Here is a 14,130-nt window from a genome sequence, read left to right on the forward strand (position 1 = left end):
GATATTCTTTGGCTACAGTTAAAGGGGAAATATATACTTAAATGTTCAAAATGTCCATAAACCCAGAAATGTTTTAGTAAGAATTGAAATAGACTCAATTCTCAATGTATTGCCATTATGACTAACTCATTCTTTTTTTTTTTTTTTTTTTTTTAACTTTGTCCTATCTGGTCCTTTTGCCTTCTCTTTTGCCTAAAAATGGATCCATCTGAGGGATGCCTGGGGACTCAGTGGGTTGGGCCTCTGCCTTTGGCTCAGGTCATGATCTCAGGGTCCTGGGTTGGAGCCCGCATGGGGCTCCCAGCTCATCAGGGAGTCTGCTTCCTCCTCTCTCTCTCTACTTGCCTCTCTGCCTACTCTGTCTGATCTGTCTGTCAAATAAATAAATGAAATCTTTAAAAAAAAAAAAAAAAGATGTAGGTAGATAAGTGAAAGATTTGTGGAGTGAGTTTGTGAAGCAAAGGTGGGAAGAGGAATAATATCTACCTCTATTTTCTCTTATCATTCTTCTCTGTTCCTTCTATTCCTCTGCACAGTGTTGTATGACCATAATAAAATATATAATCATGATGATGGTTATTTTGAGGTAACATTAGGAACTTTTTTAAAATGCTAAACTTGAATTTTCTTAACCAAGTGATTCTTTCCAAAATAAGAGAGAATAGAGAAAGAAATAAGAGGCATTGTTGGTGGCAAAGGAATTGATGCAAAGTTTTTAGAGATTATTCAGAAATATCTATCCTATCCTTAAATATTTTAAATAAAAAATATCGATTTCATGTGAGTGGTATTGTGATTGTATTAAGAATTTTATCTCTTAGAGATACATGTAGATGATGAGAGATTTATGGGTGAAATAACTTAATGTCAGGGAGTTGCTTTGAGATAAACTGAGAAGCAGAGAGAATAGGAAAGTGGGTAGAGATATAGATAAAATGAATTGATGATTTTTGAAGCTGTTCCAAGGGTATATGGCAGCTATTACATGATGCATAAAGATACCAAAAAGATGTTTATTCATTGTGTTGTTTCCACTTTTTTTTTGCTACTATAAACAAATTACAGTATACTCATAAACAAAACTCAATGAAGCTCTTAAAAAGAATGAAGTAGACCTTTATGTGCTTATATGACATCATCTTCAAGATAACTGTTCGAAGTGGAACACCCAGGTGCAGAATAGAGTATAATATGATCCTTTCCTAGAGTTGTAGTCATAAAGTATTTTGGAAATATATGTAAGGAATTGTTGACCAGAGGACTGTGGATTAAATAATTGGAAATAAGGGGATTCAAGTTAAGTCCTACTGATTTTCATAACTCTTTATAATTGTTAGTCTGTTTTAATTTTTTCCCATGTTACTTTTAAAATTAAAAATAAATTAGGAAGTTGACTTGCATAAAATATATGCCAGACTTAATTATTAGACTTTTAGGTATTAAATGGTTTGTATTTTCATTAGTCTTCATGTCATTAGGTAAAAAAATAAATAAATAAAAATAAAATAGCAGCATTGCTCTGGTAATAATATGTTATTTCTTCTACAGAAAATGATAGAAACCAGTGGAAAGAATAATATACTGGATATACAGTTGGAAAAAGCTAACTATTTGTTAAAAGTAATGCAAACAAAGGAGGTCTCAATTAAAGAAGGTTAGTTCTTTGCTGCCTAAAGAAAGGCTAATTCTAATGAGAGTATTTTTTGGAAAACAGTGATTAATATTGTACCATATATTTGTAAAATATTTTAAATTCACATAGAGCTTTCTGGGCTATCATTTCATTTTATCCTTACTGTAGCCCTGATGGATAGGATTGGTACTACCCCAGCCACCTCAGTAATGGAGAAACACTGAATGAAAGAGGTTAATCTATCTCAGGCCACAAAACTAAGAAATGGCAAATCCAAGGCTCAAAACCAAGGATAAAAATAACAGTTGAATTCCTGCCTCACAATTACACCAAAAGAAACTTCAGATGGGTCAAAAATTTTAGGGCCCAAAATGAGCTGTTCTAGTCCAAAGCTCTCCCTTTACTTCTGGGACAGCCAGGCCACGTGTACCTCTAAGCTTCCAGCCAGCTACCCTCCCTGCCGTGGCCCTGCTCTTGGTCTATCTCCTTCTTTGCCCACCTCCTGGCCTGCCAGGAGCCTGAGAGCCTGGGTTCTCTGCAGGACAAGGTGCTGCTCTTTGAGAATGTCACCTTGCTTTGAGGCACAGTGGTCTGGGACTACACACAGATAAACAAGTTTTAGCTGCACCGGCAGCCCTAAGGCCTGGTAGTGCTTGGCTTCCCTGTGCAACCAGTTCAGGGCATCTGGAGAAGTCAAGAGTGTCTGAATTCCCTCAATTTAATCTGGTTGCGCAGTTCAAAATTGCAAAGGTTACCAAAAACAAGAAAACTCTGAGAAACTATCACACCCAAGAGGACCCAAACAGACATGATGAATTTATGTCCTGTGGTACCATGAATGGGATTCCAGAATAGAAAAAGAACTAAGGTAAAAACTAAGAAAGCCTGAATAAAACATATATTTTACTTAGTATATCAACATTGGTTCATTAATTATTAAAAAACATACCATACTACTGTCAGATGTTTATAGGAGAAACTGGGCATAGGATATTTGGCAATTCTCTATAATACCTTCCTGATTTTTCAGGATATATATTTAGTAGAAAACCATACTAAAAAAAAGTGGGGGGAAAAAATGAAACCACAGGGGGAAAAAAAATAGAAGAGAATATGGGTTTTTGTGGGGCTTTTGTATTTGTTTTTTAGAGCAGAGAAGGCCTCTCCAAATGTGACAGTCATCTGATTAAATAAATTATGGCACATTTATTTGAAATACTAAGCAGCTGATAAGAATAAAGTAGCTCCATATGATATAGAATAATCTCCAAGATACAGTAAATGAAAATAACAATGTTCACCACAGCATGCTATCATTTTTATGAAAATATCTTTGTACACACAAAACATCCTCTGCCTTACACAACTGTGTATCTCTGGAAAGGTAAGCAGCAGCACCCTGGTAACAGTGCTTGCTTTGGGGGAAGGGAGGCTGATTAGCCTGGGGCCAGAGATTGGAGAGAGAATCATTTTTCACTATATTACTGTGTTTCATGTGTATTTATTATTTGAAAAAAATAATTAAATACCTTTTAAAAATCCAGTTCTACTTATTCTCAATCTGATGGCCTTTACACTGGATAATACACAGAAGTAAAAGAAATAGTGGGAATAACAGCTTACAGAGCCAAGTGTGTACTAGTTCACTTAGAGAGAAAAAACTACATATATGATTAGATTTCAACAATAAAGAATGAGACCATCATATTGTATTTTCTGCATTTGATACCAGATAAAGAATTTCCGCCAGTTCAAGATGATAATTAGTATTGAGAGCCAAGTGCCAAAAAAACCTTTTCATACATAATTGTATTCAACATTTCCAAGTGCTTTGTGAAATAGGTAATGTTCAAATTGCTAGTTAATGGCAAAGCCTAAATTTGAGCTCAAAATAAACATGTGTTTACTAAATTATACAATAGTATAATTAAGAACTAGCTTAATATTCTGAATGCTAATTTTTAAAAAAGATTTTATTTATTTATTTGACAGAGAGAGATCACAAGTAGGCAGAGAGGCAGGCAGAGAGAGAAAGAGAGGAAGCAGGCTGCCCGCTGAGCAGAGAGCCCCATTCGGGGCTTGATCCCAGGATCCTGAGATCACGACCCGAGCCGAAAGCAGAGGCCTAACCCACTGAGCCACCAGGCGCCCCTGAATGCTAATTTTTAAGAATAGGACAGTATTCATTATAAAATCCAACAAAAATGATGTGGGTAAATATTTGCAAAAAAAAAATTTGTTAAAAATGTTTGTTAAATGTTTGTTAAAAGCCATTATTCTAAAATAATGAATGGTGGGGCGCCTGGGTGGCTCAGTGGGTTAAAGTCTCTGTCTTCAGCTCAGGTCATGGTCCTGGGGTCCTGGGATGAGCCCCGCATCCGGCTCTCTGCTTAGCAGGGAGCCTGCTTCCCCCTTTCTCTCTGCCTGCCTCTCTGCCTACTTGTGATCCCTGTCTGTAAAATAAATAAATAAAATATTTTTAAAAAATTAAAATAAAATAACGAATGGTATTCTACCTTATAAACAGTTTTTATTGAACCAATTTCCTTTGGGGGAAAAAGTGTCAAGAGAGCCACCTTGTGTTCATATTTTGAAAATACACATTTAAAAAAATCTAGAGTTTCAGTTCCAGGGTTCTGTTTCCAATTTGCTGATTATAGTTGGCCTTTGAAAAACACAGGTTTGAACTACATGAATCTACTTATAAGCACATGCTTTTTCATAAGTACGGTGCAATACTGTAAAGGTATTTTCCTTGTGATTTTTCTGATAATTTTCTTTTCCCTAGCTTACTTTATTGTAAGAATATAGGCTATAATACATAGCATAAAATCTATTAACACATATTTTGTGTTATCAGTAAGGATTTATTCAACAGTTGGCTATTAGTAAAGATTCCAAACTTTATTTTTTTTTAAGATTTTATGTATTTATTCACGAGAGACAGAGAAAGAGAGGCAGAGCGAGAAGCCCAGTGGGGGACTCGGGTCCTAGGACCGTGGGATCATTACCTGAGCTGAAGGCATATATGCCCAACTGACTGAGCCACCCAGGTGCCCCAAACTTTTTTTTTTTTTTAAGTAAGCTCTACATCCAAAGTGGGGCTTGAACTCACAACCCTGAGATCAAGAGTCACATGCTCTAAAAACTGAGACAGCAGGTGCCCCAGTAGTTAAGTTTTTGAAGAGTCAAAAGTTGCACTCAGATTTTCAACTGCACAAGAGTCAGCTGCTCTAAGCCCCATGATACTCAATGGTCAACTGTACTGAGATAGCTTCAGCCACCGTATTTCATGAATTGCTGGATTACTTCCTCTAGAAGGCAAAAAGAGAAATGATGGCAGAATCTATGCCTCCTTAATTTTTTTTTAAGATACTAAGTAATCACTACATTCACGGTGGGGCTCACAACTTAGAACCCTGAGACCAAGAGTCACATGCTTCACTGCCTGAGCCAGCCAGGCACCCCCTTAATTTTCTAATCGTCGCAGCTAACATAGCAACATATGAAGTAGGCTATGTCAAATGTGAATTAACCATCATTCTGTTACTAGGGAATACCAATGAGGGGGGGAAAGCAGGGGGGAATGGTGGGAACTTTGAGTAGGTGGTAGGGATGGTAGAGGGGATGCATGGAGGAGTGAAAAACCACAGTAGTAGAACCTTTTATCTACATAAAGGTTTTAACTCTACAAAACACTTTCATTAGTTGAAAAAAGTACATAGAGACTCGGTGCAGACCTCTCAATGAAAGGCGAAGTTTTTCATTCTCCCCTCACGGTAGTGGTTCTTTCCTTCAGTCAATAAATAAAAATACTATTGAACACCTATGAAATAGTCACCATGTTAGATGACAGAAATATCAAAATTAATTAGAAATGATCTTTACCTGAAAGAGTTCATTGTCTAGTGAGAGAAGCCACAATCAACTAAAATGAAATGAGCAAAGGAAAGGAGGTGTATACAAATTCCTGAGAGACAGAGGAGACCAATAAAAACAATAACAGTGTTGAATGTTTGTGAATAAATTCAGAAAGTATCGTTTTCTCATTTTGTTGTCAGAACCATCATACATATAAGACTAGTCTTATATGTGAGGGAGGAAGGGAATTATCCATAGTTTTATTTTACAGATAGAGAATGTAAAGATCAAATAGGTTAAGTAGATTGTCCAGGGTGTCATAGCTAGAGAGTGAAAAAGAGGAAACTCTATTCTTGTCCCTCAGACTCCCAAGTTTCATGGTTTCATCAGCATATCCTATAATTCCTAAGGAAGTAGTGAAAAGCAGATTAACAGCAGGATTTGAGATGGGGAAAACCTATGTTCAAGTCCATCCTTTCCAATTACTCTGGAATCCCGGGCAAGTGACCGAACTTCTATGGGTGACTGCCCCCATCTTTATAAAATCAGGCTAATAATACCAACCTCTCAGAAGCATTTTGAAAACTAATTGGGATAATGTTTGTAATGTACTTAGTGTAATGCCTGGCAGAGTAAACATTCAATAATTGGTATTTTTATACTAGATAACTTTTTATTATTAGATACAAATACATTATTTAATATTTAACTATCAAAACAGATGCTTATTGTCTGTTTTAACTATCAAAACAGACAAAACTAGAATGTCAGTCAGAAGAATGTCATATGAGTGCATACTGGCTGAATGTCCATCTTTGGCCTCTAAAACTGAGGGAAAGAGAATAAAACTCAATATTTATTAGCTGTTAAGCCAAGCACATTTGGTTGAAATTGTCCTACTTTAAAAGGAAAAAAAAAAAGGAAAATTGTCCTTCAGCTTTACAAGTTTTAAGATTTTAAAGATATTAATTTACTCTTGTGAACTTTTCATCACTATGTATTTAGCTAGTATAATTGTAAACTTAAACTAGTGCAACCTGTGCTCCCGAAGCTTCAGTAAAAATTCAGTAGGAATCACTGTCAGAAAGAATCTTTCTCTGATTCTGTTTCTGCCCTCTTTCCAGGGCCTCTAACCAATTCATATTTTCAGCACTCTTCTAGAGTGCTCCTAGGCTGGTCTTCTTTGGTAGTTAAGTTCGAGTCTTTACTGCCTGACTGCTGGGGTTCAAGTTGTAGCTCTACTAATTAACTAGTTATAAGTGTGACCTTGGGCAATTTACTAAACTTCTGCATGTCCGTTTCCTCAGAAGTAAAATGAAATAAATATTAGGACCTACCCCTCAGGGTTAGGAGGGCTAACTTATTCAATATTTGCAAAGCACTTAAAATAGCAATATAATATGTTATTTTCAGACCAGAGCTTTACCAACCTTTTCTTGCTTCAGTTTACTAGAGTATTGCCTGTCTATCAATCACTCAGCAAATATTTATGGAGTGTCTGCTATGGACCACAGCTACTCTGAATACTAGGAAGAAATGTGAACAGAACGGAAAATAGTCCCTGATATCCTGGGGCTTACAGCCAAGTGGACTGCTTGACTTAGAGAAGTTTCCAGCTCTTTTGCTACCCACTAAAGGCTTATCTATTGCTAGTTATAACCAAGAGTATATTGAAAACTTATGTTCACATGACAGGGTGTAAAAGCTTTCAGTGAAGGCCCCAGACATATCCAAGTGTACCTTCCTTCTAGGGCAAATATTTTTAAAGCATATGGAGTGGGGGATCCCTCCTATGCTGAATTTATTGTAGGTAGAAAACTCATAACCAAATCCCAGGATGTACTTGACTTAAAGGGTGATTAAAAAGTACTTATTAAATTATCTTTAAATTATCTACTTTGAGATTGCTAGTTGCCTTAAGATCTCATAATTGTCAATTAAGTATTTTAAGCCTTTCAACTTTGTGACAGTAGTTTTAAAATAAAAACAATTTTCAAATATGTCTTTCATATTTTAGAATGTGCTACTCTTCATAATATGATAAAAGGGCTACAACAGACCATTAAATCTCAACATGATTTGAGAGGTAAGTTAGAAAAAAAATCTCTAAAAATACGTTATATTTGAGTAGCTTTAAAAATAGAGTTTTTACATCACTGACCATAAGTTTCTTCTAATCTGGTCTTGTTAAATTCATCAGCTAATGACAAGACTCCTCACCAGCAAATCATACTTTCCTAAATTATTAGGAAATAAATACTAGGAGCAGGACAATTCAGTCTGATTCTGACAGGGACATCAAGGGGGATGTTTTATAATTGGTCATAATAATTCTATTATTTTCAAAAGTTTAGGAATATATTTATTCTTGGTACTCTTGGTCTTTAAAGACCTTGTGTTCAGTTTTGAAGGGTATTTTCTTACTAGTAGTTACATGATGAATATACTACTCAAACTGCATGATAGTTTCCTACTTAATTTTCATCATAAATGAGGCTATGTTTGTGTAAATGAAGCCAACATCTCCACTTACCTTATTTTTGCTAGTCCTGCTAACCCAATGTGCTTGTTCATTGACGAAATGCGCAAAGCAAACAAGTGTTTTGTCCTGTTCTGATTTAACTACAGTGCAGTGTTTATGGGATTTTCTTCTACTATATTGGTGATTAGATGAAACTACCTTCAGAGTCCCTCCCAATATAAAATTCACTTCAAACAAGAATTTTTCATTTTAGTCATCTTTTTTATCATAAAGTACTTTACATATGGAGGTGAAACATAATAATCTTACACATCATTTATTTGCTTTGGCATGTTATTCCTTATTGTTTTTTGAATGTTCTAATTGAGACTTATCCTTAAGAATTACTCTTAGTTCTTACTCCCCCCACCATTGTTTTACCTTAAAATATTTCCTCAAGGGTTGATGGAACAAATATAAAAATTGTACTAAAAGACTTCACATTTACACTGTCAAAGCAGCATCTGCAGTACAGAAAGGATTCATTTTCCTATCGATACACCACTAAAAGCTGTTGTGGAGATCAGGGAAGGTAACAGATAGGGAACAACACCATCTCCAGTGCCTGTTCTTTTGGCTGAGTCCCTCAGACTTCTGATCCCCTGAGGTCCCACAGATTTTCACTTTTTGGCTCTAGCAATCTGCTCACTTTTTTCAGCATTTGAATCCCACCCCACACCTAGTTTGGGCTTTAATTTTCCCATCTCAATGCTGAGATTCAAAACAACTTTTCCCTTCTCTGTGACTAAATAAATACACCTCACTGCATTTTAGAAGTTGTGAATGTTCATAATGCTTACAGTCCTCTTATTCTAGGATTCAAATTGTATTTTTTTTTAAAGATTTTATTTATTTGTCAGAGAAAGAGAGAGGGAGAGAGAGCGAGCACAGGCAGACAGAATGGCAGGCAGAGGCAGAGGGAGAAGCAGGCTCCCTGCTGAGCAAGGAGCCAGATGTGGGACTCGATCCCAGGACGCTGGGACCATGACCGGAGTTGAAGGCAGCTGCTTAACCAACTGAGCCACCAGGCGTCCCAGATTCAAATGGTATTTAACTTTTTCCAGGATTTTGTTCAAATAAAACATCTACCAGAAAGTAAAGTTACTTTGAAGCCCCAGAAATTTAATGTTTAATATATTCATTACTGAATTACAATTATTTTTGTAAAAAAGATATCAAATATTGATCAATGGTCAAGGATACAATCTTTTCACAGGTATAATACCCTCTCTTAGAAGTAATGTGTGTTTGGAGTTTAAAGCATGGACATGTGTCCTTAGAGTATGATTCATCACAATATATCAAATGATAGGGATTTTTCCTATATTATATTACTGTATATTATATTATATGCTAGTTTAGGAGAACCTCAGTAATTCATTGTATGAAAGATAGTGTCATTCTGCCATCTAGCTTATGGTTAGTTGCTACCAGGGCAAAGAAAACAAGATTCAGAGATTTTTGTTCATTAGAAGAGAATTCAGAAATTTAAGAATTCAAACACATGGGGATACCTGGGTGGCTCAGTTGTTTAAGTGTCTGCCTTTGGCTTAGGTCATGATACCAGGGTCCTGGAATGGAGCCTGGCATCAGGCTCCCTGCTCAGCAGGAAGCCTATTTCTCCCTCTCCCACTCGCCCTGCTTGTGTTCCTTCTCTCGCTGTGTCTTTCTCTGTCAAATAAATAAATAAAATTCTTAAAACAAAAAACACTTCAAACACATGGGCAGGGTGTTGTAGAGAAAAGAAACACAAGAAATCAGCTGCAAATCTAGAGCTTCGCTAAAATCAGTGGAATTCAAGCTTACTTTTGCCAATTATCTCTAGATAATTTCTTGCAATTTAATATTGCTTTTTTTTTCCTTGTCTGAACTAAACCTGAATAACTTGAAAGTATTTAGGCCCATACTCTATCAATGTAGGTTTTCAGAAAGACATTGATTTTGTACAGTAAAGCTGTACTATACATAGCAATCAATCATAGTAAGCAAAATGATTAATCAAAATTGATCACTGATCAGAATGTTTTAAAAGGATAATAGCACATGATTGAGTGCTATTCTATGAAAGAAAAATCTGAGAAAGTAAGCTAATCAAAGATTAGTTTTCTCCTAAAGGAAAAAGTATTGCTCGAATTAAAAGTAGTTTGAAAAATACAGAAATACTTCTTTCAACACAATTTAACATATTAGTTTCTATTATATCCTTGGAAAAATGCTACATTTATACAAGTACATTCTATGTGGGGAAATGATCTACTGTGAGTATATACTTCAGAACCTTCATTATTTAAAAATTGCATCCTTCCAAAAGAGATTTGCTAAAGGCACATTAAAAGAAACCTAAGCACAAAACCCATAAACAAGACCAATTACATAATTTGCAGGGCCCCACGCAAAAGTGAAAATGTGAAGCCCAATGTGCAAAAGTTAGGGGAAAAGTAACATTACAGGTTCTAAAATATAAGCTCTCTGCTTGGCAGTGAACCTGCTTCCTTCTCTCTCTCTCTGCCTGCCTCTCTGCCTACTTGTGATCGCTGTCTGTCAAATAAATAAAATCTTCAAAAATAAATAAATAAGGTTCTAAAATATAGAGCTTTTTTTCTTCTGTGGTCTCTCTCAACTTGCCAGGGTTTTGTACTTTCTGTTAATGTTGCTCTAGGCAAAAAATAAATAAATAAAAATGTTTAACTAGGAGCATTAATATTACCATTCATCTTTATATTGTACATGCCAGTTTTAAATTCAAAGATACGTAATTAATTCACAAAAGCACACAACTAATACTTCATAGCTTGTATATGCACATGCACATCTGTTTCATTCTTACCACAATAGTGAAAATGCTGCACAAAACTACCTAAATCATTTATTATTCATTGTACTTCTTGGTCCCTGCACATTGTACCAATACTGCCCTCCTTCACTTCCCAATGAACAAAGAACTAAAAGGAAAAGGAACTATGAATTTTCCTATCTTTCTCTTTCCTTTCATGTCATCCTTTTAAGTATAATAGAGGGAAATAACAGAATTAACCAAGGATATGATAGAGCTGCTTGGTCATTCATGTTTCTTAGAATGCTATTGCTTTCTTTCTGCATTTGAAGCAAGTTCTAGGTCAAAAGAAAATGAGGGCCCTTGCTCACTTAGTTGTAGATGGAACATGTTTACCTTGTACTTTACCTTTGAGTTTTGCTGAGCTCCCAGGCATCCTAAGTCCACCAGAATTCTGTGCTCCTGGGGCATTGCAAATACAGCGTATGAATGTAGTGGCAAGGAGCAGTGGCTGTGGACAATGCCCTTACCTTCTCTGCTTGCACACATGCTCCATTGTCCCATTAGAACTTACTTAAAAATGTAAGTTCAGAGACCAGATTATTAAGTTCAAAGACCCAATTGTTAAGAAAGTCTAGACATTGAAGGCAGGATGTTAAAGCAAGGATAGCCCCCTTCTGCGGGCAGGGTCCCATGCAGCTGCACAGATTGTACACGGATAATGCAAGCCCTGCTGATGATGAATAAGAAGAGAGTTAGGTAAATACTTTGATCAGTAGCCTAACTGAAAGGGTAGTTGCTTCAGTATAGCACAAAAGTTAATACTAAATCTAGAAACCAAGGCGAAACAAAGTAAGACAAAGAGCAACTTGGGCAGTTATATAACTATTAATTTCCTATTTAAAAAATGATAAAATAAAAACACTCAGTTAATTAAAAGACAAAAACTTTTCCAGGAAATGAGTTAATGCTGCTGGAGGAGAGTTCCAGTTTAAATCAACACAGCCTTAATTCAGGCAACCATGTAAGGAACTTTAATGTACAACTATCTAGCTCATTATGGAATGAAATTATTACAAAGCTAAGCAATTCAATCATCAATGACATTTAAAAAAGCCAACTCACTGTAATCATATAATGAATACAAAGACAATGTACACTTATGGACCTCCCGGTTCAATACCAAGGGAGAATAACTAATTTTAGAAAGATGTATCACAAGATTTAGAGTCCAAGAGAATAAAATGAATTTTGCCTAGGCCAGAGAATATCAGGACCAGGCGGACTCTACAATGATTCAAAATGCTATTTGAATTTACAGATACTCCAGCCAGAGCAGCAAGAGCCTTACACCTCAAGGAGGTAGCCAGAGTGGGAATCCGTATTTGAAAATCTAACCTAGACTCTGGTAGGGTGATGAAAACACAAGAGTGCCAACAATAATCTATGTTGTTTGTACTACAAATGAAAGGCTACATAGAGCCAACTGAAGTGTAATATAATATTAAGGAAGTTAGCTATTTCTTCAGTAGATGGCTTTAGTTCACAGATAAGTTCTGTGGTTCTATTTAGCATAATTAAAAATGTGCCTAAGTCAGATAATATGCAATAGTTTAACATTTAGATGGGTTAATCAGTTTTGCTGGCAGAGGGAAGATTTCTTGTTAAAATGTCAGTTTTCCTCAAGTTAATATATACATTTAATTCCATTTTAATTAAAATTCTAAACTGGCGATGGGGGAGATTGTATAAAATTTTCAAGCTCATTTGACAGAAGAAACAAATAAGAAAACTGAAAAGAATGTGGAAGAGGGGGAGTTTTGTTACCAGGTAGCGACATGCTCTGAAACTGCTGTAATGAAATCAATATGGTATTGGCATGGAAATTGAAACCTACATCCCCAGAAAGAATAGAGAACTAGATTGTAGAAATAGGCCCAAATATTTGTTAATGTAAAATATGACACAAATTTTCAATTTGTTGGAAAAAGAATGGCATTTTAACATGGTGCTAGCACAACTAGCTTTCATCTGGAAGAAAAAGTTCTTCCTTGTTCCTTCTTCCTTCTTCCTTCTTCATGTAGTATCTGAGGTTTCCAGATTGACTAAGACACCCCACAGCTCTAGGTTGCATTCTGCATACAGCGAAAGTTATATCCTGAATTTTCTTTTACATTTTTATTGTTCTTTTTTACACTGCAGCTTTATCCATCTGGAATTTATTTTTAATGTGGTAGGAAAGAATCCAACCTTTTCTTCCAGATGAAAGCTAGTTGTGCTAGCACCACATGTTAAAATGCCATTCTTTTTCCAACAAATTGAAATATTTCTTGTGTCATATTTTACATTAACAAATATTTGGGCCTATTTCTACAATCTAGTTCTCTATTCTTTCTGGGGATGTAGGTTTCAATTTCCATGCCAATACCATATTGATTTCATTACAGCAGTTTCAGAGCATGTTGTTACCTGGTAACAAAACTCCCTCTCTTCCACATTCTTCTTATTTTTCAGTTTTCTTATTTGTTTCTTCTGTCAAATGAGCTTGGGGATTATTTTATACAATAAAATAATAATAAGAAGAAAACTTTACATGTTATTTTGTCACAGAAAAGTAAAAAGAAAGTAATTTATTTGAAAAACAATAGGTTTCAAATAAAAATGTTTCCAAATATTAAAAACAATATGTTTTCAAATAAAAAATTTTAAAAACTGCATTGGTATTTGAAAAACAGTATGTTTTCTGGGATGCCTGGGTGACTCAGTTGGTTGAACGACTGCCTTCAGCTCAAGTCATGATCCCGGAGTCCCAAGATCGAGTCCCGCATCGGGCTTCAGCTCCATGGGGAGTTTTCTTCTCTCTCTGACCTTCTCCTCACTTATGCTCTCTTTCACTGTCTCTCTCTCTCAATAAATAAATAAAATCTTTAAAAAGAAAAGTATTAAAAAAACAGTATGTTTTCAAATACCAATGCAGTTTTAAAATTTTTTTTATTTAAATTCAATTTAGATAACATAAACTGTATTATTAGTTTCAGGAGTAGAATTTAGTGATTCATTGGTTGCATATAACCAATTTAGATTCAATTTAGATAACATAAACTGTATTATTAGTTTCAGGAGTAGAATTTAGTGATTCATTGGTTGCATATAACCAACTTAATACTCATCACATCCTGTACCCTCCTTAATGCCCATCACCCAGTTACCCCATCCCCCCAATCACCTCCCCTCCAGCAACCCTCAGTTTCCTTCAGTTGAGAGTCTCTTATGGTTTGCCTCCTTCTCTGTTTTCATCTTATTTTATTTTTCCTTTTGTTGTCCTATGTAATTTATATCTAC

General features: G+C 35.5%; 1 protein-coding gene across 4 annotated transcripts in view; it reads left to right on the forward strand.

Moving 5' to 3' along the window:
- The window catches only part of CCDC152 (coiled-coil domain containing 152), a 31,822-nt gene that overhangs the window by 2,491 nt on the left and 15,201 nt on the right, over positions 1-14,130 (forward strand). For all 4 annotated transcript variants that reach the window (XM_059173905.1, XM_059173904.1, XM_059173902.1 and 1 more), the window contains 2 exons: positions 1,549-1,654; positions 7,512-7,580. In XM_059173905.1, the coding sequence (XP_059029888.1) occupies positions 1,549-1,654; positions 7,512-7,580 (175 nt within the window). The remainder of the gene's footprint in view (positions 1-1,548; positions 1,655-7,511; positions 7,581-14,130) is intronic.

The sequence above is a fragment of the Mustela lutreola genome, chromosome 5 (genome assembly GCF_030435805.1).
Source record: "Mustela lutreola isolate mMusLut2 chromosome 5, mMusLut2.pri, whole genome shotgun sequence".
Taxonomy (NCBI): Eukaryota; Metazoa; Chordata; class Mammalia; order Carnivora; family Mustelidae; genus Mustela; species Mustela lutreola.